This window comes from Chelonoidis abingdonii, chromosome 10 (genome assembly GCF_003597395.2).
Source record: "Chelonoidis abingdonii isolate Lonesome George chromosome 10, CheloAbing_2.0, whole genome shotgun sequence".
Lineage (NCBI taxonomy): Eukaryota > Metazoa > Chordata > Testudines > Testudinidae > Chelonoidis > Chelonoidis abingdonii.
The window spans coordinates 5,840,484-5,865,683 of record NC_133778.1 but is presented as its reverse complement, the minus strand read 5'-3'; the positions used below and the strand labels follow the sequence as shown (position 1 = coordinate 5,865,683).

The 25,200-nt window shown below is 46.2% G+C and overlaps 1 protein-coding gene and 1 long non-coding RNA gene across 3 annotated transcripts in view; both read left to right on the top strand.

The window, feature by feature from the left end:
• LOC116818559 (uncharacterized) overlaps positions 1 to 8,915 on the top strand; it is a 98,391-nt gene extending 89,476 nt beyond the window's left edge. For both annotated transcript variants that reach the window (XM_075069883.1, XM_032769562.2), the window contains 2 exons: positions 216 to 1,094; positions 6,757 to 8,915. In XM_075069883.1, the coding sequence (XP_074925984.1) occupies positions 216 to 1,094; positions 6,757 to 7,727 (1,850 nt within the window). In that variant the 3' untranslated portion in view covers positions 7,728 to 8,915. The remainder of the gene's footprint in view (positions 1 to 215; positions 1,095 to 6,756) is intronic.
• Positions 8,916 to 19,997: 11,082 nt separating this feature from the next.
• Positions 19,998 to 25,200, top strand: part of LOC116818595 (uncharacterized) — a 7,829-nt gene continuing 2,626 nt past the window's right edge. The window contains exons 1-2 of the long non-coding RNA XR_004372215.2: positions 19,998 to 22,742; positions 22,983 to 23,202. This is a non-coding gene — a long non-coding RNA (uncharacterized LOC116818595). The remainder of the gene's footprint in view (positions 22,743 to 22,982; positions 23,203 to 25,200) is intronic.

Genomic DNA, 25,200 nt, shown 5'->3' with positions numbered 1-25,200 from the left:
GACCTCAGGAGGTCATCTAGTCCAACCCCGGCTTAAAGCAGGACCAATCTCCAGACAGATTTTTGCCTCAAATCCCTAAATGGCCCTCTCAAGGATTGAACTCACAACCCTGGGTTTAGCAGGCCAATGCTCAAACCACTGAGCTATCCTTTCCTAAGGTTTCTTTTATCCCCAGCACAGGAAGTGACTGATGTCTGGATTCTCTCTCCTTCCAGGCAATGGGATGGTGAGTGAAAACAAGAAGACCACCTCCTTCGAGGAAGATGCTGAGCAAGTAGAACCACATGGGACATTAGCAGGAAGATCCAAAGGGAAAATATCTTGGAGTTGTGCAGAGGCTAAAGTCTGTGAGAGTCAGCATAGACCAGAGAAAACCTTCAGTGGTGGCTCAGACTTTATTAGACATGGTAGAATCAACATGGGAGAGAGACCCTACACGTGTTCTGAGTGCGGGAAACACTTCACTCGGCGCTCAGACCTTATCACACATCAGAGAATCCACACAGGAGAGCGACCTTACACGTGCTCTGAGTGTGGGAAAAGCTTCAATCGAAGCTCAAACCTCATCATACATAAAAGAATCCACACAGGAGAGCGACCCTACAAGTGTTTTGAGTGCGAGAAGAGCTTCAGTGAGAGCTCACACCTTATCAGACATCAGAGAATTCACACAGGCGAGCGCCCCTACAAGTGTTCTGAGTGCGGAAAAAGCTTCAGTGTGACTTCACACCTCATCAGACATCAGCGAATCCATGCAGGAGGGGGCTCCTTGACATGCTCTGACTGCGGAAAAAGTTACAAAGACAGCTCATACTTCATCAGACACCGGAGAGTCCACATGGGAGAAACATCCTACAAGTGCTCAGAGTGCGGGAAAAGCTTCGTCAAGCGCTCACACCTTATCACACATCAGAGAATCCACACTGGAGCAGGCTCCTTCACATGCCCTGAGTGCGGGAAAAGCTTCAAAGTCAGTGCATACCTCATCAGACATCGGAGAATCCATACTGGAGAGAGACCCTACAGATGCCTTGAGTGCGGGAAAAGCTTTCGTTGGAGCTCAAGTTTTATCCGACATAAGAGAATCCACACAGGCGAGTAATGCCATAAATGTCTTGACTAGGGCTGACCAAAGATTTTTAAAGAAATACATTAGCGAATTCCCACATAATTTGTACCATTTTCTTCAGTGTGGTCTCTCAGCTCCATGTGAGTTTCCTGCCTCTGTCTTTTGCCCCTTCCCCTCCTTTGGGGTCATTCCCATCAAACTTTATCAACTTCTTTCTCTTATATCTCCTGGGAGTGTGTCCTCCTGCCAGAAATATCCATCAGCACCAGGTGGGGAAGATGGGTGGACCTTGACTAGCTACACTGAGGTAAAAACTACCCATGCCTTGTCCCCAGTGGGGTTCTACATGGAGGTAGCTGCTCATCTTGATGATCTTGTTGTAACAACACAACTACATTTGCAGTGCAGACATAATCTGGGTACAGTGGCTAGAGTTAACTTTCCCCTTGACCTGAGCTCACCTCCATCATTTTTCCTAATCTAGACAAACCCCAAGCGTTACATTGATACTATTCCCCCATTAGAAAGTGATTGTTAGTCACAGGCCTGGTCTACACTACGAGTTTATTTCGAATTTAGCAGCGTTAAACCGAATTAACGCTGCACCCATCCGCACAACGAAGCCCTTTATTTCCATATAAAGGGCTCTTAATATTGATATCTGTACTCCTCCCCGACGAGAGGAGTAGCACTGAAATTGGTATTGCCATTTCGGATCAGGGTTAGTGTGGCCGCAATTCGACGGTATTGGCCTCTGGGAGCTATCCCACAGTGCACCGTTGTGACTGTTCTGGACAGCAATCTGAACTCAGATGCACTAGCCAGGTAGACAGGAAAAGCCCTGTGAACTTTTGAATTTCATTTCCTGTTTGCCCAGCGTGGAGCGCCGATCAACACAAGTGACCATGCAGTCCTAGAATCAAAAAAGAGCTCCAGCATGGACTGTACGGGAGATACTGAAGCTGATCTCTGTATAGGGAGATGAATCTATTCTATCAGAAATCCGTTCCAAGAGATGAAATGCCAAAACATTTGAAAAAATCTCCAAGGCTATGATGGACAGAGGCCACAACAGGGACTCAACACAGTGCTGCATGAAACTTAAGGAGCTGAGACAAGTGTACCAGAAAGCCAAGAAATGAAATAGATGCTCACGGAGGGAGGGGTGACTGACGACTGTAGCTATCCCACAGTTCCCACACTCTCTGAAAACCATTTGAAATCTTGGCTGAGCTCCCAAAGCCAGAAGGGTCAAAAACATTGTCACGGGTGGTTCAGGGTATAAGTCGTCGGCAGACATCCCCCTCTCCCGCCCCCCGTTTGAAACCAAACGGGAAAAAATAGTTTCTCGCCTTTTTTCAATGTCACCATATGTCTACTGGTTGCAACTGGCAGACACAGTGCTGCAGCGCTACACAGCAGCGTCCCCTTCCCTTCCCTTGCGGACGGCAGACGGTACAATATGACTGATATCCGTCATCGTCGTCCTGTGAGAGCTCCTGGCAGGCCTCAGTGAGGTCGGCCAGGGGTGCCTGGGCAAAAATGGGAATGACTCCTGGTCATTCCTTTCTTTAAGCTTTGTCTCCTGGAGATTCAGTCCTGCCTGGAATATCATAGCAGCTGGAGGCTTCCCTCCCCTCCCCCCTTTGATCTCTGCTTGCAGAGGCAATAAAGTCAGTGTTGTTTCAAATTCCTGCATTCTTTATTACTTCATCACACAAATGGGGAGATAGCTACCACGGTAGCCCAGGAGGGGTGTGGGAGGAGGGAAGCAACGGGTGATGTTGTTGCAGGAGCACCCCCTAGAATGGCATGCAGCTCATCATTTCTGCGGGATGTCTGGGACTCTGACCCGGAGTGGCCATTTGCGTCTCTGGTTCTTTTGTAGGCTTGCCTGATATTCTCGGCAGGACTGACTCTGCCTTTAGACAAAACTCAAAGAAGGGAATGACCTGGGGAGTCATTCCCATTTTTATCCATGCGCCCCCAGCCGACCTCACCAGGCCAGCCAGGAGCACCCGTGACAGCAGCAGACAGTACAGTATGACTGGTAACCGTCATTGCCAACTTGCAAAGCAGCAGACTGTACAGTAGAGGTGGTAACCATCTTTGCTAACTTGCAAAAGGCAAGGGGATGCTGCTGTGTAGTGCTGCAGTACCGTGTCTGTTAGCAACATCTAGTAGACATATGGTGACAGTGAAAAAAGGCTGAATGGGCTATGACATCTGCCTGGGGAATCCAGGGAAAAGGGCGCAAAATGATTGTCCGCCATTGCTTTCACAGAGGGAGGATTGTCTGACGACATTTACCCAGAATCACCCATGACACTGTTTGGCCCCATCATGCATTGGTATCTCAACCCAGAATTCCAATGGGCGGGGGAGACTGCGGGAACTATGGGATAGCTACCCACAGAGCAGCGCTCTGGAAATCGACGCTAGCCTCGGTACATGGATGCACACCACCAAATAAACCTGCTTAATGTGGCCTCGTGCACTCGACTTTATGCAATCTGTTTCCAAAAATTGGTTTCTGTAAAATCGGAATAGTGTAGACAGCCCACAGTGTTCCCTCTTGAGGAAAGATTGTCTCAATCCCACTTGTTCTCACGTTGCTCAGGGTTGTGCTGGACAGAATAATTTTTTTCTACCATTTTCCTCAATTAAAATAGATTGAAATGGAACAAAAGCAGGAGCGGCATAAGGAGAAATTGTCATTTCAGCCTCTGTGACACCTGAAGGAGATGGGGTGAATCAAAGGGATTCCCTCCTTTCCCATCACTGTCACAATCCGCCCTCATCCCAGCAGCATTAGCTTCTGTGTAAGCCACAATAGCGTTTATCCTCTCCACGTTCTACCCCTCTGCCTCTCAATGTGTTTGATTTTGAGCTATCAGACATAACTTGCTCTGGAATTTTATTTTTATATGAAACTGAAAGTGTCTTCTGCCCCTCTGTGCTTTGGGTTTTTCTCTCTGTCCTGAAGGTGGTTTGGTCTCATAATTGGATATTACTTTTGTTTGACAGAATGTACCTCAGAATTATTGGGAACTTTGAGACAAATGACCGTTTGCTAAAGCGATAATATCTTATTTTTTATGGGTCTTTTACCCACCCCTCCATCATGATATGGGGCAGGTTCAAGTGTAGTTCAGCCAGCGGGAAAGAATACTCCAAGCTATTTGGTGTGCTGCCTAGGAACAGGTAGCATTTTAATATTTCTATTCTAAAACAGCAGGTTCGGCCAATTGCAGCTCCCACTGGCCGTGGTTTGCTGTCCCAGGCCAATGGGGGCTGCCGGAAGCGACGCGGGCCGAGGGATGTGCTGGCCGCCCTTCTCACAGCCCCCATTGGCCTGGAGCAGCAAACCACGGCCAGTGGGAGCCGCAGTCGGCCGAACCTGCGGACATGGCAGGTAAACAAACCAGCCTAGACTGCCAGGGGCCTTCCCAACTTTTTGAAGCATTGATCTATGCTATGTTTGTGCCTAGCCCTTAATCACAATGTTTCAGCTCTTTGTTTAATGTAAGTGAAAAAGCATTTTGGAAGATAGTAACGTGAGGAGAGTTCAGGAAACATATGTGATATTATATACAATTTTCATACTATACAGGTCTGTCTCATCTTACGCTGGAGTTACGTTCCACAGTCAGCACGTAAAGCGAAGATCGTATATAGTCAAAATTACATTGAGTGTAATGGCAGGCGGAATCGCCCGCACTACAGGCAGGGCCGGCTCTGGCTTTTTTGCCACCCCAAGCAAAAAAGAAAGAAAGGCAGCTGGAGCAGTGAAGCAACAACAACAACAACAACAAAAAACAGGGTGCAAACTTTCGATGCCTCTTACTGGGCAGCTGCCTCCCGCGGCCACGCTGGTGAGCCTCTGCGTGGTCGGTGGCTGCACTCTAGCTAGCGAGACTCCCTGCATTGCAGACATGCCCCGGCCAGTGGAGCGCGCGCCCTGTTGGTTGGTGGGGAGGGAAGGACGCGGGCTGCCGGGCTTGCTCCAGACCTGGCACCGACTGGCCCCTACAGTGGCGCACTGAAAGTCGTCAACAAAACAGACAAACAAAATCAGGCAGGTACAGTATTAAAATTGTTATTTTTCTCTTTTGTTTTTGTTGACCGCGTAAAGCTGTATTTGTGCATGTTAAATGTGCGTAAGATGCGACAGACCTGTATATACTATTAATATAGGCTAATTATAGAATTTACAGACTTCCTCTCACCTAATTTCATATATATTGTCGTAGCCAGATATAGCACAACACCTAGAAGCTGTTGTGGTTAAGTGTATTAATTTTTGCTGAGCTTTCACTCCAGAGCACAGATACAAAGCAGATGTTCTTACAAAGGCTGTAGCATCTACCTACCACACAGTTTGTTAGAAGTTAACATGAATGCAAAGGACTTCAAATATAATATACTTTACATATGCACTATTGAGCATTTTTTTTTCGTATTTTAATTATCAATACCACTATTTCACTTACACTTGCTACAATAATACATTCATATTTTTATCAGTTATCACACTTTTAACCTTTTACTTATAAGAACTGATATCCCAGACAAACTGGTAGTTTGTCATAAAACAGTTTACATCCCTGAATAGTAATTCTGATTGTGAGAACTTAGATAAGCAAACTACACTCCAGAATAATAGTTCCGTGGTAGAACTTAGGGTTCAGTAAAATTAATATCCAGACAAACTGGTAGTTTGTTGTAAAACAATTTACATCCCTGAATAATAATTCTGATTGTGAGAACTTAGATAAGCAAACTACGTTCCAGAATAATAGTTCCATGGTAGAACTTAGGGTTCAGTAAAATTCCATTCTTACATGGTAACTGTCATTGCGACAGCACTGTCGTGATTTCACAACCGGTATTTTTCCACTTGTCTTTAGTTTAGCTGAAGAATATACTGACTCAATTTGCTCAGTAGTTGCATCGCAGATCCCTCTGATCTAGTTCTGTCAGCTAGTGTGATGAAGCACTGTGGGTTTTAACTTAGTTTGGTCAACACACTGTTGTTCACTTGGCAATATGACAATATAGTTTTAGATATCTGGGAAGTGTATTCCCCAGCTAGTGTCTTGGAATTTGGCAAAAGGCCCATGGATTTGGATCCCAAAGCAATTGTTGTCCAGGCCCGACAGGAGGTTACTATTGAAGACATTTCCTTCCAAATCAGGTAAGTCAACTTAAGATACGCGTAGCTGAAGTTGTGCATCTTAGGTTGACCCCACTCCTACTGTCACCAGGGCTCAGGCTTAGTGGGAATTGAGTCAGATGACATGTGAAAAAACCCTGGTCTTGAGTGTCTGTATTATATTTTAAGCCTATGTTAAGACTTTTCTAACCTTTGCTAGAACTTAGGATTCTGGTGTCCACACTGCAGTGCCAAGACCCAAGTCAAAATGACCACACACAGAATTTCTAGTGACCTAATATAGCTGCTCTGGCTCTAGGCTTGTGGTGCACTGTGGGAAAATTTACTGCCCACCTCTCTATCCTTTGGGGAAGGGGTGGAGATAAAGGGTGGAAATCAAATCCTATTTTGTTTGATCTTTCCCGCACTTATTTTGGTTTGTTCTCACTTTTTTCCATTCCACTCTCTGAGGTTTCCTTTCTCCCCAGCACAGGGAGTGACCTATGTCTGGATTCTCTCTCTGTCCTTCCAGGTGATGGGATGGTGAGTGAGAACAAGAAGAAGACTCCCAAGAAGGAAACTGCTGAGGAAGTAGAGCCACATGGGATGTTAGCAGAAAGATCCAAAGAGAAAGTTTCTTTGAGTCGTGCAGAGGCAAAAACCTGTGAGAGTCAGCGTAGGCCCGATAAAAGCTTCAGTAGCTGCTCAGACCTTATTAGCCATGAAAAAATCAACACGGGAGAGAAACCCTATATGTGCGCTGAGTGTGGGAAAAGCTTCAATCAGCGCTCAAGCCTTATCACACATCAGAGAATCCATACAGGAGAGCGACCCTACTCATGCACTGAGTGTGGGAAAAGCTTCAATGTGAGCTCACACCTTATCAGGCATCGGAGAGTCCATAGTGGAGAGAGACCCTACACATGCTTTGAGTGTGGGAAAAGCTTTCGTTGGAGCTCAGCCTTTATCGTACATAAGAGAATCCACACAGGAGAGCAACCCTACACATGCTCTGAGTGTGGGAAAAGCCTCAATGGAAGATTACAGCTCATTACACACCAAAGAATTCACACAGGAGAGCGACCCTACACATGTTCTGAGTGTGGGAAAAGCTTCAGTGTGAGCTCAACCCTCATCACACATCAGAGAGTCCATACAGGAGAGAGATCCTTCACATGCCCTGAGTGCGGGAAAAGCTTCAAACACAGATCAAACCTGACAGCACATCGGCGAGTCCACACTGGAGAGAGACCCTACACATGCTTTGAGTGCCGTAAAAGTTTTAGCCAGAGTTCACACCTTATATCACATCAGAGAATCCATACAGGAGAACGACCCTACTCATGCTCCGAATGTGGGAAAAGATTTAGTGAGAGGAAAACCCTCATCACGCATCAAAGAATCCACACAGTAAAGAGACCCTTTACATGCCCTGAGTGTAGCAAAAGTTTTAGACAGAGGTCAGCTTTTATCAGACATAAGAGAATCCACACAGGCCAGTAATGCCATAAACCTCTTGACTACAGCTGGCCAAAGGTTTTTTTGTAAAATAATTCCCAAGTAATTTGCACCATTTTCTTCAGTGTGGTGTCTCAGCTCCACGTGAGTTGCCTGCCTCTGTCTTTTGTCTCTTCTTCTTTGGGGTGAATCCCATCATCCTTTATCAACTCCTCTGTCTGCTATCACCTGGGACTATATCCCCCTCCTGCCAGAAATATTCATCAGCACCAGCTGAGGGAGATGGGTTTGACCTTGACTAGCTACACTGAGGTAAAAACTACCTGTGCCTTGTCTCCACTGGGATTGTACATGGATGTAGCTGCTCAGTTTAGTGATCATGTAACAACACAACTACATTTGCAGTGCCGACAGAACCTCGGTACAGTGGCTAGGGTTATCTTTCTCCTTGATGAGCTCTTCTGCATCATTTTCCCTAGTCTAGACAAACCCCAAGGATCATGTTGATACCATTCCCCTATTACAAAGTGATTCTTAGCCCCTTGGGGACAGATTGTCTCAGTCCCAGTTGTTCTCACCTTGCTCAGGGCTGTGCTGGACAAAAGTATTTTTTCTACCATTTTCCTCAATTAAAATAAATTGAAATAGAACAAAGAGCAGGGGTAGGAAAAATGTGTCATTTCAGCCTCTGTGACACCTGAAGGATCAAAGGAGTCCCTCTTTCCCCATCACTGTCACAGTCCTTGCTTGCCTCAGCAGCATTAGCTTCTCTGTAAGCCACAATAGTGTTTATCCTCCCCACGTTCTACCCCTGCACCTCCCAATGTGTCACGTGATGCCATGTTCCGCATGCTCTCTGTGCTTAGATATCACACTTTGATCCTGAAACAGAGTCATTGGGGCTAGATGTGAAATTGTCAAGACCTGGATGGGGAATCTGAATGGATCCCAAACACAGAGTAGTCATTCTGTGCTTCCATCTCTGCTTCCATCTCTTGGCAAAGCTGCTTCTGGGCCTTTTCCTGCTGAACTGGGATTATTTGCAGATGGAAAGATTGGCTGCTTTCCCTCCCCCATTGTGATGAAGCTAAATCTTTTGTACATAACGTGACTCAATAATAATGAGATGGCACTGAGTGAAGAGAGTTTGGGAAAATCTATTTTGAGTTTGAGTTATCAGGAATTTCAAGAGTGCTCTGGAATTTCATTTTATGTAAAACTGAAAGGATCTTCTACCCCTCTGTGTTGTGGGTTTTTCTCTCTGTCCTGAAGGTGGTTTGGTCTCATAATTGGATATTACTTTTGTTTGACAGAATGTACCTCAGAATTATTGGGGACTTTGAAACAAATGACCTTTTGTTAAAACGATAATATCTTATTTTCTATGGGTCTTTTCCCCACTCTTCCATCATGATATGAGGGAAGTTAAAGTATAGTTCAGCCAGCGGGAAAGAATACTCCAAGCTATTTGGCGTGCTACCTAGGAACAGGTAGCATTTTAACATTTCTATTCTGAAACAGTAAACAACAGCATACCACAAATTGTAGAACCAATTGAAGTAACTGGACACGATCACATTTGTTGTGGGTGAAATATAAATTTAAAAAAAGATCTGTCCAATAACTAGGCTTAATCAATTTATTAGTGAGGTTTTTATTACAAAGATTAATACAGCATAATACAGAAAGGAAGAGTGCCTACATTACCAATCCCCGTGGAAGACAGGAGTTGGGAGTGTGTCCTTCTCCTGCCAGAAGTATCTATCAGCACCACGTACGGGAGATAGTCAAAGTCAACACTAGCTACACTGAGGTAAAAACAGCCTGTGCTTTGTCTCCACTGGGATTGTACATGGAAATAGGTGCTCAGCAATCTTGTTGTAACAACGTGACTACATTTGCAGTGCATATATGACCTGGTACAGTGGCTGGGGTTAGCTTTCCCTTCGGCCTGAGCTCACCTCCCTCATTTTTCCTACCCTAGACAAATCCCAAGCATCATGTTGATGCCATTTTCCCCATTACAAAGTGATTGTTGGTCATTGAGTTCCTGTTTGGGGACAGATTGTCTCAATCCAGGTTTGTTCTCACCTTGCTCTGGGTTGTGCTGGACAGAAATATTTTTTCTACCATTTTCCTCATGTATAATAGAGTGAAATAGAACAAAGAGCAGGAGAGGGGTAGGAAAACTGTGTCATTTCAGCCTTGGGTGACACCCAAAGGAGATGGGGTGAATCAAAGGGATTCCCTCCTTCCCCATCACTGTCACAATCTTCCCTTGCCCAAGCAGCATTATCTTCTGTGTAAGCGACAATAACATTTATCCTCCCCATGTTCTACCCCTGCACCTCCCAATGTGTCACGTGATGCCATGTTCTGCATGCTCACTGTGCTTAGATATCACACTTTGATCCTAAATCAAAGTCACTGGGACAAATGTGAAAGTGTCACAGACATGAATGGGGGATTTGAATGGGTCCCAAACACAGAGTAGTCATTCTGTGCTTTCATCTCTGCTTCCATTTCTTGGCAAAGCTGCTTCTGGGCTTTTTCCTGCTGAGCTGGGATTGTTGCAGATGGGAAGGTTGGCTGCTTTTTTGCCTTGTGATGAAGCTAAGTCTTTACTTGTGCTGCACTGATGACATCTTCATCATATGGATCCATGGGAAGGAGGCCCTTGAAGAATTCCACCTGGATTTCAACAATTTCCACCCCACCATCAACCTCAGGCTGGACCAATCCACACAAGAGATCCATTTCCTGGACACTACAGCGCAAATAAGTGATGGTCACATGAACACCACCCTATACCGGAAACCTACTAACCGCGTTTCTTACCAACATGCCTTTCAGCTTCCATCCAGAACACATCACACAATCCATTGTCTACAGCCAAGCCCTAAGATACAACCATATTTGCTCCAATCCCTCAGACAGAGACAAACACCTAAAAGATCTTTATCAAGAATTCTTAAAATGACAGTATTCATCTGGGGAAGTGAGAAAACAGACTGACAGAGCGAGACAGGTACCCAGAAGTTGCCTACTGCAGAACAGGCGCAACAAGGAAAATAACAGAACACCACTGGCCATCATGTACAGCCCCCAGCTAAAACTTCTCCAGCGCATCATCAATGATCTACAACGTATCCTAGAAAACGATCCCCCACTCTCACACACCTTGGGAGGCAGGCCAGTCCTTGCTTACAGGCAGCCCCCAACCTGAAGCAAATACCAGCAACTACACACCGCACCACAGAAACACTAACCCAGGAACCAATCCCTGCAACAAACGCTGTTGCCTGCTCTGTCCTCATATCTACTCTAGCGACACCATCATAGGACCCAACTACATCAGTCACACCATCAGGGGCTCATTCACCTGCACATCTACTAATGTGATATATGCCATCATGTGCCAGCAATGCCCCTCTGCCATGTATATTGGCCAAACCAGACAGTCTTTACTTAAAAGAATAAATGGATACAAATCAGACATCACTAATGGTAACATACAAAAGCCAGTAGGAAAACATTTCAGTCTCCCTGGACATTCAATAATAGATTTAAAAGTAGCCATCCTGCAACAAAAAACTTCAAAAACAGACTTCAAAGAGAAACTGTAGAGCTACAATTAATTTGCAGTCTTAACACCATTAATTTGGGTTTGAATAAGGACTGGGAGTGGCTGGCTCATCACAAAAGCAATTTTCCCTCCCGTGGTATTGACACCTCCTCATCAGTTATTGGGAGTGGACCACATTCATCCTGATTGAATTGGCCTTTTCATCACTGGTTCTCCACTTGTAAGGTAACTCCCTTTTCTTTATGCTTGAATCTGTAACATTCACTCTATGTATCTGAAGAAAGCTTATGCCAAAATAAATCTGTTAGTCTTTAAGGTGCCACTGGAATCCTCATTGTTTTTGTGGATACAGACTAACACGGCTACCCCTCTGATACTAAATCTTTTATACATAACGTGACTCAATAATAATGAGATGGCACAGAGTGAAGAAAGTTCGAATGGACCAGAGGAGAACACAATGGGGGAATCTGTTTTGATTTTTGAGTTGTCAGATATAAGCTGCTCTGGAATTTCATTTTATATGAAACTGAAAATGTCTTCTACCCTTCTGTGTTACGGGTTTTTCTCTCTGTCCTGAAGACCGTTTGGTCTCTCAGTTGGATAATACCTTTGTTTGTCAGAATGTACCTCAGATTTTTTGAGGACTCTGAGACAAATGACCATTCGCTAAAAAGGTAATATCTTATTTTATTCATGTCTTTTCCCTGCCCCTCTATGATGACTTGGAGGAAGTTCAAGTGCAGTCCAGCCATTGGGAAAAAATACTCCAAGCTTTTGGGCATGCTCCCAAGGAAACAGAACCATTTAAAATATTCTACCCTGAAACAGTGAACAATGGCATACCACAAATTGCAGAACTAACTCAAGTAACTGGACATGATCACACTGGTTGTTGGTACACAATACATTAAAAACAAGAGATGTCCAATAACTAAGTTTAATCAATTTGTTAATCAATGATTATTAGTCAAAGAATAGTGCAGCATTATATACTAAGCAAGAGTGTTTACTTTAACAATCCCTATGGAAGACAGGAGTTATAGCAGTCACATTGTCTCAAAGATTTTGTGCTTCTTTGAGTGCTTGCTCATGTCGATTCCATGTTAGGTGTGTGTGCGCCCATGTGCATGGCTGCCAGAGATTTTTCCCTTATTGGTATCCGTAGGCCGGGCTCTGGTGCCTCTGTAGTTCTGCGCTTATGCACCAGTATATTAGGTGCCGCCGACCCTGTGCCCCTTCAGTTCTTTCTTACTGCCCGTGACGGTCGCTGGAATGTCTTCTCCCTTTGCGATTCACAAAGTGATCTTTGTAGTTAACTTCTATAGTTTTTTGTATATAATTGTTCACTTAGTAAAGTTAGTTAGATTAGTAGTTAGGTTAGAATAGTTGGCAGTCCCCTTAGGGACTTTGTCCCAGGGACAGGGCATGCCCCGGTATTCAGGCCGTGTGCCATTTACCACAAGTACATGTCGGTCAGCGACCCTCACACAAGCTATCTGAAGTGTGCTGGGGAATCGCACATTAAAGAAAAGTGCAGAATCTGTAAGAGCTTTATACTCAAAAGGACAGAGACATCGGTCTCGAAGCTCTCCTGATGGAAGCGGCTCTTAGACTAGATCAGAACCCTCATGCTCCTACTCGTCACCAAGTACCTCAGCCTTGGTACAGAGCATCCCACTGGCACTGGGCTCCCTCCAGCACTGCTCCATCACTGGTGCTGCAAAAGTACCATAAGAAACAGCATGTTGAATGCAGCTGATCTCCGGTTTCAAAAAAGAAGGGGAAAAGGGTGATAGGCAAAGGACCTGTGTCAGGCCACCCTATCAGGTGCAGCGTCCCCACCCAGGGCTCTGAGCCCAGTATCGGAACCGCCTCCAACTCCAGAGAGCAGCAGGGGTCCCATGCACCTTATGGTGCCCTCCACACAGTAGGCCTTCCAAACGGCCAGAGATCTGATGGCCCTACCAGTGCTGCCCACTACACATAATCTCCCTCTGCTGACAGAATCAGTGAAGGCTCCACCTCCCAAGGGGAAGCCTCCCATGTGCTGTCCCAGTGGTTGCTTGGGTGTTGCCATTCACTAGAGTCTCAGCTCTACTCCCCAACCTCACGGCCCTAGTCTCCGGTACTGCATCCACAGTCTCTTTCCCCAGCTCAATGCTCCCAGTCCCTGGCCATAAGACGCGGATCGTCGGCCTCCCAGTGTTTGTTCCTGATCTCCCCAGTACCGACGACCCTCCTCCAAGCACCGCTCACCATCGCATTCTCCAACGCTCTATTCCCAATCTCCGATGCTTTGGTCTCTGTCTCCATGTGTTTCACCACCGACTCGACTCCGGTCTCCAACGTGGCACTGTTCTTTGGACTCCCGCCACCGGTCACCTCCCCGGCGCTGTTTGGCTCTGCATCTTAACTGACAGCGAGAGGCATGGCATTGGTCCCTGAGAGAGGAGGAGTCCTTGGAGTTGGAAGGGGACCTTGGTTCCTGTTCCCAGAGACACTGGGTCGGCTCACGCACCAGACTGCAGTACCAGCCCTGCAGCAGATGTCTTGCCATAAGTTCAATGGCCATTACATTGACCATACTGGAACCCATGCAGGCTCCCTATGATGCTGGGACCATACTCCCAGCAATTGTCCATAGCCATGTTGGGAAAGTGAATCAACCCCATGTGACATTATTGATATAAACTGGGACCATATAGAACATGGGTTGCAACCAAGGTCCTGTAGTGGCACCAAATCCTATGTAAAGGGGGTCATATAAGGTGTCTAAGACCAGGTTATGGGTTACTGGTTATGATTATGCTTTCTGTATGTCTGTATCATTTTTGTAGTTGAAGTTATGAATATTGGCTGTAGCTGTCCTGTATTTCAAACTTGTGTTGTGTTTCTGGGAAAGATTCCCAGACAAGTTGGCGTCAGCTCTGTTAGCCGCTGATGCCCATTAAAGGACATCAGCTACACTACCCACTGAGAGGAGCAGATACGCCTTGTGATTCAGCAGGGTTGCAGAATACTGGCCCATGTGACTGCAGACTCCATTTTGCTTGTAACTTCCAAGTAGGAACAGAGGTCTTACACCTGGAAAAGCCTATTAAAGGCAGAGGCCTCATCTCCATCTTGTCTTCAATCCGCTTCTTACCTCGGAGGGGGACTTCGCTACAAATGAAGTCTGCACAAAGGACTGAATGACCCATCCAGCTGGGGATGTTACTCAGAGCTTGATTTGAACCTGCAGTTTATTCATCACTGCTACAGCCTGAACTAGGAACTTTCCACAGTCTGTATTGATTCATTTAACCAGTTTAGTCTCATTCTATCTTTTTCCTTTTATGAATAGTAACCTTTGTGATTTAATTCTAAGGATTGGCAACAGCGTGATTTGTGGGTAAGATCTAATGTGTATATTGACCTGGGTCGGCTTGGTCCTTTGGATTGAGAGAATCTTTTTCTTTTACTGGAGTGGTGGTTTTTCTAACATTCATCCCAGGACGAGTGGCACTGGTGGTGATAAACTGGGGACTGGAGTGTCTAAGGAAATTGCTTGTGTGACTTTGGTTAGCCAGTGGGGTGAAACCGAAGTCATTTTTGTCTGGCTGGTATGGTTTGCCTTAGAGGTGGATAAACCCCAGCCTTGGGCTGTGACTGCCCTGTTTGAGTAATTGGTCCTGAATTGGCACTCTCAGTTGGGTCCTGCCAGAACCGCATCGTCACACCCCAGCCCTACTTCAGTACAGGAACTGAATTCGGGTTCTGATATGGATACCGAGGTACAGGCTTCAACTCACTGAGAAGCCTCTCCAGTGGAGGAACAGGCACCTGTACCCCACTGAGTGTTACCATCTTCCTCGTTGTCCCCCGATGAGGGGGTCGCCAAGCCTGCTCACCCAGTCCCTTCAGATGACTTTAGGGCCTATCAGGATATTTTGAAGAGGGTGATCTCAAACGTGGGGTTAGAGGTGGAGGAACTCAATGAGCCCTTGGACAGCATCTTGGATATTTTGGCCGTTGCGGTACCATCGAGGGTGTCACTCCCAGTGCATGATGGGGTGCTGAAAGTAGTAGAGGCTCCCTGTCTGACATTTTCCTGCTCCCTTGGATGATAACACTGCTGTACGCCTTCCCACCGATACCCCTGGTTCACAAGGTCCTATTGAAGATCAAGAGGGACAAAGTGAAGGGCATCCTGGTGGCTCCAGTGTGGCCTCACCAGCACTGGTTCGGCATGCTTTTGGATGTGCGCAGACTCCAGTCAAAGTACCTACATCCCTTGTCTCCCTTCCCCACCAAAAAAGGTGTGGCCGTTCTAGTTCCAGAACTGTGGTGCACTTTGGGAAAATGTTACCAGGAAGAAGCTCACTTTGCCAAAGGCTTGATGGATTCAATCTCCTTTGCACACTCAGGAGACTCTCTCATAGCATGCTTACAGCTCCGTAGTCAGAAGTGAATGGGTTAATGGTGACCTGAGCAGCTGCCATTTGCAAAGGGGGAAAGGCTTCTGTTTTCAGTAGAGTGGATTGCAGATTGTTGGGGAGAGGAGACTAAGGAATTTGTCCCACGGAATTGTGGGGTACTTCCAGCTGACTCCTGGGACCCCAGTCAAGCGGGACTGCATCTGCACTGCAAAGCAATGGGGCTCAGCCTTGGGGCTCAGCTTAACTTGAGCTTGGGCCCTCCAGCCCTGCAGGGTCCTGGACCCTGGGTCTGAGCCCTGGGTTAGTGCAATTGCAGTGTAGATGCAAAAGGGCTTAGGCTTGAGCCTGGGCTCATGCACAGTCTTATGTTGCAGTGTGGACATATCCCAGAGACAGATGAACTCTCAGAAATGGAAGGCACCTGTGTTAGTGGAGAACAGAGCGTTACACAGGGCTCATTGGTGGAAATGAGGATTGAGAGAAAACTAACCAATATGATTTTGTAATCTTTGAATATGTTGTTGTTGTTACCAGTGATAATGGAATTAAACATGAAGTTAATCATTACAGAATAAGAGACTGGTTATGGGATAACCAGAATTTTATTGTAAGACTGCAAATTATATTGTTTTTTGTTTCTTTTATTTCTTTTTTTTTTGTTTGTTTATTTTTGTTGCATCAGTATTTTAGAAAATGGTGGCTAATTCTGACAAGCTTATTTGCTGTAATTCAGCCCCTTTGGATTAAGCAGTGCTGAAGTAAAACCTCACTCCAAAGGGGTTGAGAGAAGTAGCATACATGAGAATGGACACCCAGTATAGACTTTAATTATTTCTGTTTCAAATGGAATTTATGTTGATCAGCTTTAAAATAAACTTTCTGTGAAGAGGAAAATTTTGGAAGGAGACAAGTTGTGTAACCGTCTCCCCCATCAGACTAACAGTCACTGCAATGTGAGCCCGGGTGTGTGGGACTCGATCTGCTGGCTCAGTGTGTCTAAGCCTGTGCAGGAGAGTCCACACTGAACAGTGGCCCTGGGTTTAGAATTTCAAGACCTGAGTCTCACACCAGCGTTCACGTGCCCACAGTGCACTGCGCAGATCCAGTCAAATCAGCCTCTCCCAGGCTTCCTAGCGCTCTCCCAGCTGTAGCCTCTTCAGCCCTTTGTTCCTTGTGCTCCATGGAAACACTTGAGTGTCCCTCCCACACCACTTTATCAGAAGTTGTCTCACCTGCCAACACAGCCAGCCAAGCTGTGTTTTGAGTCTGCAAGCTGCCAGCAACTGGAGCCAGTAACATTGGGGAGGCCCCATTTGAAGAATTTTCCATGCTTGCATTTTCACTCCTGTTTCATAAAGTGAGCAAAACATAGGTGAGATGCTGGTGGCAGATTTTGCACTAGTGAAGGTTCCTGTCGGAGGAGGAAGATACATGTCAACTGGCTGATGCTGCTCATGATTCTTGGTGTAGCTGCTGATGCCTCCTATGTAGGCCAGCACCTGTGGAGAAGGGCCACAAGCACAGACTGGTGGGATCGCATTGTTATGCAGGCCTGGGATGCCCAGCTGTGGCTGCAGAACTTTCATATGCAGAGAATGATGTTTCTGGAGCTTTGTGAGGAGCTTGCCCTGACTCTGCAGTGTCAGGACACATACAAGTGGGTGGTGAAGCTGATCCAGAAGCTGGTTGCTATAACCATCTGGAAGCTGTGCACTCCTGGCTGCTACAAGTCCACTGCTAACTAGTTTGGTCTTGGCAAATTAACTGTGGGGGCAGAGGTTTCTGCGGCAGTCAGGCATGTGATTTACCCAAAGATGGTGAGCATAAACAATGTCAAGAATGTAACTTAAGAACATAAGACTGGCCATACTGGGTCAGACCAATGGTCCATCTAGCCCAGTATCCTGTCTTCCAACAGTGGTCAACGCTATATGCTTCAAAGAGAATGAAGAGAACAGGGCAACTGTCAAGGTTCCTTCCCCACTCTGAACTTCAGGGTACAGATGTGGGGACCTGCATGAGAACCTCTAAGCTTAATTACTAGCTTAGATCTGGTATCGCTGCCACTATCCAGAATTTTCAGTGTCTGGATCACACCCTTTCCCCCCAAAACCTTTCCCTCCCTGGGTAGCCTTGAGAGACTCCTTCACCAATTCCCTGGTGAGTCCAGATCCAATCCCTTGGATCTTAAAACAAGGAGAAATTAACCATCCCCCTTCCTTTCTCCCCCCACCAACTCCTGGTGGATCCAGATCCAACCCCCTTGATCTAAAAAAACAGGAAAAAATCAATCAGGTATTAAAAAAAAGGCTTTAATTAAAAGAAAAGAAAGGGTAAAGAAAACCCCTCTGGAGAGAATTAGCATACCAGCCACTCTCACAGACAACAGATTCAAAACACAGAGGATGTTCTCCCTGGGCACAAATTTGTACACACATTCATACCCAAGATTATCTCTAAATTTGATAATCTCGCCTCTAATGGTACCAAGACAAACTTATAACAAAAATAAACATAAACCTATTAATTCCTTTCTTAAAACTTTACTACTCTGTATACAGAGGCTGGTTCCTTGATCTTTTTCACTGGTGCTGAAACTGAAAACTGCCTAAACAAAGGAAAACTTCCCTCTTTCCTTTTGAACATCTATTCCCCCATGTTCTCTGGTCAGGTTAGCTAGCTAGGTGAATTTTTAACCCTTACAGCTAAAAAGCTTAACCGTAACCATCCGTTTTATGACAGCAACCATTAAGTGATCCTTCCCTGTTGTCCAAATCCCAGGCATCTGGCTTCCAGAGGCCTTAGGGACACCGAGAGCATTGGGGTTGCATCCCTGACCATCTTGACTAATAGCAGTGATGAAAACTTATCCATTCAGATTTCTTTAATTTCTTTTTGAAACCTGTACCGTTTTGGCCTTCACACCATGCCCCTGGCAACAAGTTCACAGGTTGGCTGGTGTGTAGGTGAGAAAGTACTGCAGAATCCTGTTCACCATCTAATGGACTGGCCACATTAGATAATCAAAAATTTGGATAAATCTGGAGAATTGGAATTGTGTGAGGCTTCATCATGCATCTTAACAAGCCAAGGAGAAAATCACCTGCTCTGGACCTGCATCACTGGACAGTGGCCAATGCAGGTGCCCCAGAGGGAGTGAACCTAACAGGTAATGATCAAGTGATCTCTCTCCTGCCATCCATCTCCACCCTCTGACAAACAGAGGCTAGGGACACCATTCCTTACCCATCCTGGCTAATAGCCATTAATGGACTTAACCTCCATGAATTTATCCAGTTCTCTTTTAAACCTGTTATAGTCCTAGCCTTCACAACCTCCTCAGGTAAGGAGTTCCACAAGTTGACTGTGCGCTGTGTGAAGAAGAACTTCCTTTTATTTGTTTTAAACCTGCTGCCCATTAATTTCATTTGGTGACCCCTAGTTCTTATATTATGGGAACAAGTAAATAACTTTCCTATTCATTTTTCTCCACATCACTCATGATTTTATATACCTCTATCATATCCCCCTTAGTCTCCTCTTTTCCAAGCTGAAAGAGTCCTAGCCTCTTTAATCTCTCCTCATATGGGACCTCTTCCAAACCCCTAATCATTTTAGTTGCCCTTTTCTGAACCTTTTCTAGTGCAGTATATCTTTTTTGAGATGAGGAGACCACATCTGTACACAGTATTCGAGATGTGGGCGTACCATGGATTTATATAAGGCAATAATATATTCTCAGTCTTATTCTCTATCCCTTTTGAATGATTCCTAACATCCTGTTGCTTTTTTGACTGCCTGCTGCACACTGCACGTGGACATCTTCAGAGAACTATCCACAAAATGACTCCCAAGATCTCTTTCCTGATTCGTTGTAGCTAAATTAGCCTCCCATCATATTTATGTATAGGATTGGGTTATTTTTTCCAATGTGCATTACTTTACATTTATCCACATTAAATTTCATTTTGCCATTTTGTTGCCCAATCACTTAGTTTTGTGAGATCTTTTTGAAGTTCTTTCACAGTCTGCTTTGGTCTTAAACTATCTGAGCCAGTTTTAGTATCATCTGCAAAACTTTGGGGCCGGTCGCCACCGAAACTCACTGTTTACCCTTTCTCCAGATCATTTATAGAATGAATTGAATAGAGCCCCTGGTCGTAGGACTGACCTTGGGGAACACACTAGTTACCCTCTCCATTCTGAAGAAATTTACCATTAATTCCTACACTTTGTTCCCTGTCTTTTAACCAGTTCTCAATCCATGAAAGGACCTTTCTTTTATCCCATGGCAGCTTAATTTACGTAAGAGCCTTTGGTGAGGGACCTTGTCAAAGGCTTTCTGGAAATCTAAGTACACTATGTCCACTGGATCCCCCTTGTCCACATGTTTGTTTACCCCTTCAAAGAACTCTAATAGATAAGTAGGACATGATTTCCCTTTATAGAAACCATGTTGACTTTTGCCCAACAATTTATGTTCTTCTATGTCTCTTACAATTTTATTCTTTACTATTGTTTCAGCTAATTTGCCCGGTATTAAGGTTAGACTTTTCCAAGCTCAATAGTCCCAGTCACTTTAATCTCTCCTCATATGGAAACTGTTTCATACCTTTAATATTTTGTTGCCCTCCTCTGTACCTTTTTCATTTCTAATATATCTTTTTTGAGATAGGGCGAGCAGAACTGCACACAGTATTCAAGATGCGGGTGTACTGTGGATGTATATAATGGCATTATGATATTTTCTGTCTTATTATCTATCTCTTTTCTAATGATTACTAACATTCTGTTAGTATTTTTGACTGCTGCTGTGTATGGAGCGGATGTTTTCAGAAAACTATCAACGATGACTCCAAGATCTTTTTCTTAAGTGGTAACATCCAATTTAGTCCCAATCATTTTATATGTATAGTTGGGATTATGTTTTGCAATGTGCATTACTTTGCATTTATCAACATTGAATTTCATCTGTCATGTTGTTGCCCAGTCACCCAGTTTTGGGAGATCCCTTTTAAAATCTCTGCAGTCTGCTTTCAACTCAACCATGTTGGATTATTTTGGATCATCTGCAATTTCATATTTGGGTTCTTTGAGAACTCTTGCATGAATCCCATCTGGTCCTGGTGTCGTATTACTGTTTAATTTATCAGTTTGTTCCCAAACCTCCTCTGTTTACACCTCAGTCTGTGACAGTTCCTCAGAATTGTCACCTAAAAAGAATGGGTCAGGTGTGGGAATCTCCCTCACATTCTCTGAGGTGAAGACAAATGTTAAGAATTTATTTAGTTTCTCTGCAGTGGCCTTGTCTTTCTTGAATGCTCCTTTAGTATCCAGTAGTCCCACTGACTATTTGATAGGCTTCCTGCTTCTGATGTCCCTTCAACAATTGCCAGTTTTGAGAGAATAGGTTTTCAAACTGCACCAGAGCCACTGATGGGACTGATGGTCCTAGTTTGCCATCCTCAAAAAAAGCACAAGAGTACATAAAATGCAAAGGGTACTACTCCGTTATTATGCATGTGTTTGTGGACCACAGAGGCTGATTCATGGGCTGCACTGGAACAGTTGATGATGTCGGGGTTTGCTGCTAATCAGGAATTTACCTTCGGGGACAGGCTGATGCACTAGTCCCACCTAATGACTTTATTGTAAATGAAGTAACTGTTATTCTCGGGAACCCCAGGTACTCCCTTTTGCCTTCACAGGTGAAACCATACCATGGTCTCAGAGGCCCTGGTAGAAGATGGTTTCATTACACTCTCAGTAGAGTGGTGGTTCAATATGCATTCGGCAGATTGCAATTCTGCTGGCACTCTTCACAGAACCCTTTCGATGGCTCTATAGTCCGTGCTGTCCACATTATTGTGTCTTGCGGTGCTCCTCACAATCTTTGTAAATCCAAAGGGGAGCTGTTTGCACTGGAGCAGACCCATGACAGTAATGGGTTACTGAACTGCAGCATGCACCTCGAAAGTGCACATGCCACAAATGGACCAGGAGACAGGTGTGCACCAGAAATCAAAGAGGCTTTGTGCACCCTAATGTAGTCTTGCATGGACCAATGGAAAAGGGAGAATATTACGTTTATGAATGGGAGTACTTTTGGCATCTTAGAGGCTAACAAATTTATTTGAGCATAAGCTTTCATGGGCTTATGTTCCATTCTATGCATCCGATGAAGTGAGCTGTAGCCCATGAAAGCTTATGCTCAAATAGATTTGTTAGTCTCTAAGTTGCCACAAGTACTCCTGTTCTTTTGCTGATACAGACTAACACTGCTACTCTGAAACCTGACATTTCTGAATGTATTTGTACAGGAATGTCAACAGTAAATGCAGCAGTATCACTGTAAGCTACAGATGCCGTGCCATCTAACTATGGACTACATGCAAACACACTTAACAAACGGACTGTTATTACACAGTCACAGCCCCCCGTGCCGTATTTTGGACAGTGCATTTGTCATCCATGCACTACAGTTCCATTTCCGCCTCAGAGTTTACAGGCAGCTTTCTACTCTGTGGTGTGGCTGATTTGTATGGTGTGGCATACTTAAGGGAAGGCAATATAAGGTTCTGATTTTTAACACCCCAATGCATCTTTGTAACAATGTGCAAACATGCAGTAAAAATGTCATTGTAAATGCTTGTTTAACTGTTGTTTCCACTATCTGGTATCCATTCTGAATTCCATGTCATGGGGGGTTACCCCCAAAATCAAACTCAAGGCACCCCCACAATGGCCTGCCTTTATAAGTAACTCAGTTGTCAATTTGTCTGGTTTTGCTAGGTGAAAGGAGGTGGCCCACCCTCAAGGAATTGCCACAGTTTTACCAAGGGTTTCTCTCTGACCTTTGGAAAACTCCCAGGCTCGACTAATCCTGTTGACCCTTGGGAGGACACTCCTACAGCCTTCCGCTCGAAGGATTGACACTCAGGCAGTAGTTCTTCAAAAAACAAAATAATCTTTATTCAGTATACCAATATTCCCTGACACAATAAATATTAAAAACATACATCAAGAAACAAAGCACAAATCCCATTAGCACAGGTATGCATATTAAAGTACCCAATACTGCAATACCATACAGTGGGAAATAGCTGGTAAGTGGTTACATTCTACATGCGGTGAGCAGTCACATGTTGGATGCTGACAGCAAGTTGTTACTTGAACATTAAAACTGGAATTGACTGCTCTGGCCCAGGGAGGTGGGGCTGGAAGGTTACTTAGGTGACACATAGGGCAGTCACGCATCCTCTTCTTTATATTGTGCCCTCCCTCCCCTGTCAGCTGGCAGTAGTCATCTCTGAAGCTGCCACCAGAACCAATCAGACGGCAGAGCTCAGAAACAAAGGAGTTGGTTTACATTCAGTGGTTGGTTGTTGATGGAGTGGAGTGGAGGGAGGTGCCCATTGAGCTTCCCACTGAGACACAAAGGGAGATGTGGTCAGGCTACTGAGAGCCACCTGAATTGTCCCTTGGACTGCAGAGCAGGGAGACTGAAGATCTGGTAAGAAACCTCATGTTTTCTTGTTTTCCTTATGAATTTCAAGCTGGCCAATGAGTACAGGGCAGCAGCATCACCCTCGAGAGAACTGCTACTCAACTCCCATTCTGCTATGCAGGGACTGGGCAGGAGCTGGGGGATTGAGTGCCTTGAAATGCTGGGGGTGCAGGGTTTAAAATACTGTGGATGGCTGAATATTCTAATTCAGCATTTCTCAAATGTGGCCCCCAGGGGCTTTTCTTGTGGCCACAGCCTCCTGGGCAGTCAATGGTGGGGAGGGAAAAAGCAGTGGACCCAGGGCCATCAGCAGGGGGTGGGTCCTACCTTCCTCTGGAGTCACAAACACTGGAGCAGCAGACAGCCAGTTGAGTTCCCCATTTTCCTGGAGGTGGTGAGGTTCAAGCTTTGGACTTCAGCCCTGGGGTGGCATGTTGCTGAGTCTTTCAGCAGCCACCCCGTTGCAGCTACCTCTCTGGCTGGATCTGTTGTCCCAGAATCACAGCAACCTGCTGCACCCAAACCTGGCATCACTGCACTTGACAGCTTGGCTGTTGTATGACTAAGTATGGATGAACTGGAGTGCTTCACTGGTCTCAACAGGTCCTGCTGGGCAGCAGGAAACCTTTCACCAGGGCTATGCGGCAAAATGTAATCGGTTCGTGTGTTGGACCTCGGACCAACACATTAGTGCAAAAGAGACCTTGCTGCAGGACATCCTAGACCAGGGGTGGGCAACCTTTTTGGGCTGAGGGCCACATCTAGGTAGGGAAATTGTATGCAGGGCTGGGGAAGGGGTTGGGGTGTGGGAGGGGGTGCAGTGTGCAGGAAGAGGCTCAGGGCAAGGGGTTGGGACAGAGGGGTGCAGAATGTGGTAGGGGGCTCAGGGCAGGGGGCTGGGGTGCAGGAGGGGTGCGGAGTGCAGCAGGGGGCTCAGGGCAGTGGGTTAGGGTGCACAGACGTTCAGCAGGGGGCTCAGGATGGGTGTAGGAGGGGTGTGGACTGCAGGAGGGGACTGCAGGGGATTAGGGTGTAGGAGGGGTGCAGAGTGCAGGAGGGGGCTCAGGGCAGGGGGTTGGGGTACAGGAAGGGTGTGGGGTGCACAAGGGTACTCAGGATAGGGGGTTGGGGTACAGGAAGGGTGTGGGGTGCATGAGGGGGCTCAAGGCAGGGGTTTGGGGTGCAGGGTGCAGCAGGGGGCTCCGGGCAAGGGGGGGTGCAGGGTGCAGCAGGGGGCTCAGGGCAGGGGGTTGGGGTGCAGGACAGGTGCGGGGTGTACAAGGGGACTCAGGGCAGGGAATTGGGGTGCGAGGTGCAGGCAGGGTGCTTTGGGCAGGGAGTTGGGGAGTGGGGTGCAGGAGGGGTTCAGGCTCCGGCCCGGTGCCGCTTACTTAAAGCAGCTCCAGGGTGGCAGCGGTGTGCACCGGGGTCAGGGCAGGCTCCCTGCCTGCCCGCCCACCTTGTCCCCAGCCCTGCACCACTCCAAGTAGCGCTGTGGCCCCTGGGTGGCGGAGGAGGGGTCGAGGGTTCTGCATGTGCTGCCCTTGCCGCGCCTCCAGGTACCGCCCCCAAAGCTCCCATTGGCTGCTGTTCCCTGTTCCCAGCCAATGGGAGCTGCGGGGGGCGGTGCCTGGAGGAAAGGACAACACACGGACCCCTCTGCCCCCTCGCCTGGGGGCCGCAGGGACATGGTGCCGGACGCTTCTGAGAGCGGCGCGGGGCCTGCAGTGCCACGGGGGACAATCCCGTGGGCTGAGTCCAAAGCCCAGAGGAGCTGGATCCGGCCTGCGGGCCATAGTTTGCCCACCCCTGGACTAGACTATTTACTGCACCTTAAAGTCCAGGGCCTGTTGCTGCCGTTGATCAAGCTTAGTATTAGGGTTAGGGGGTATGTCATAAACAGATAAGAAAAGCTAATAGCACAGAAGTACTTGATATCTCTTTGACTGTAAAGGATTAACAAGTTCAGTAGCCTGGCTGTCACTTGACCAGAGGACCAATCAG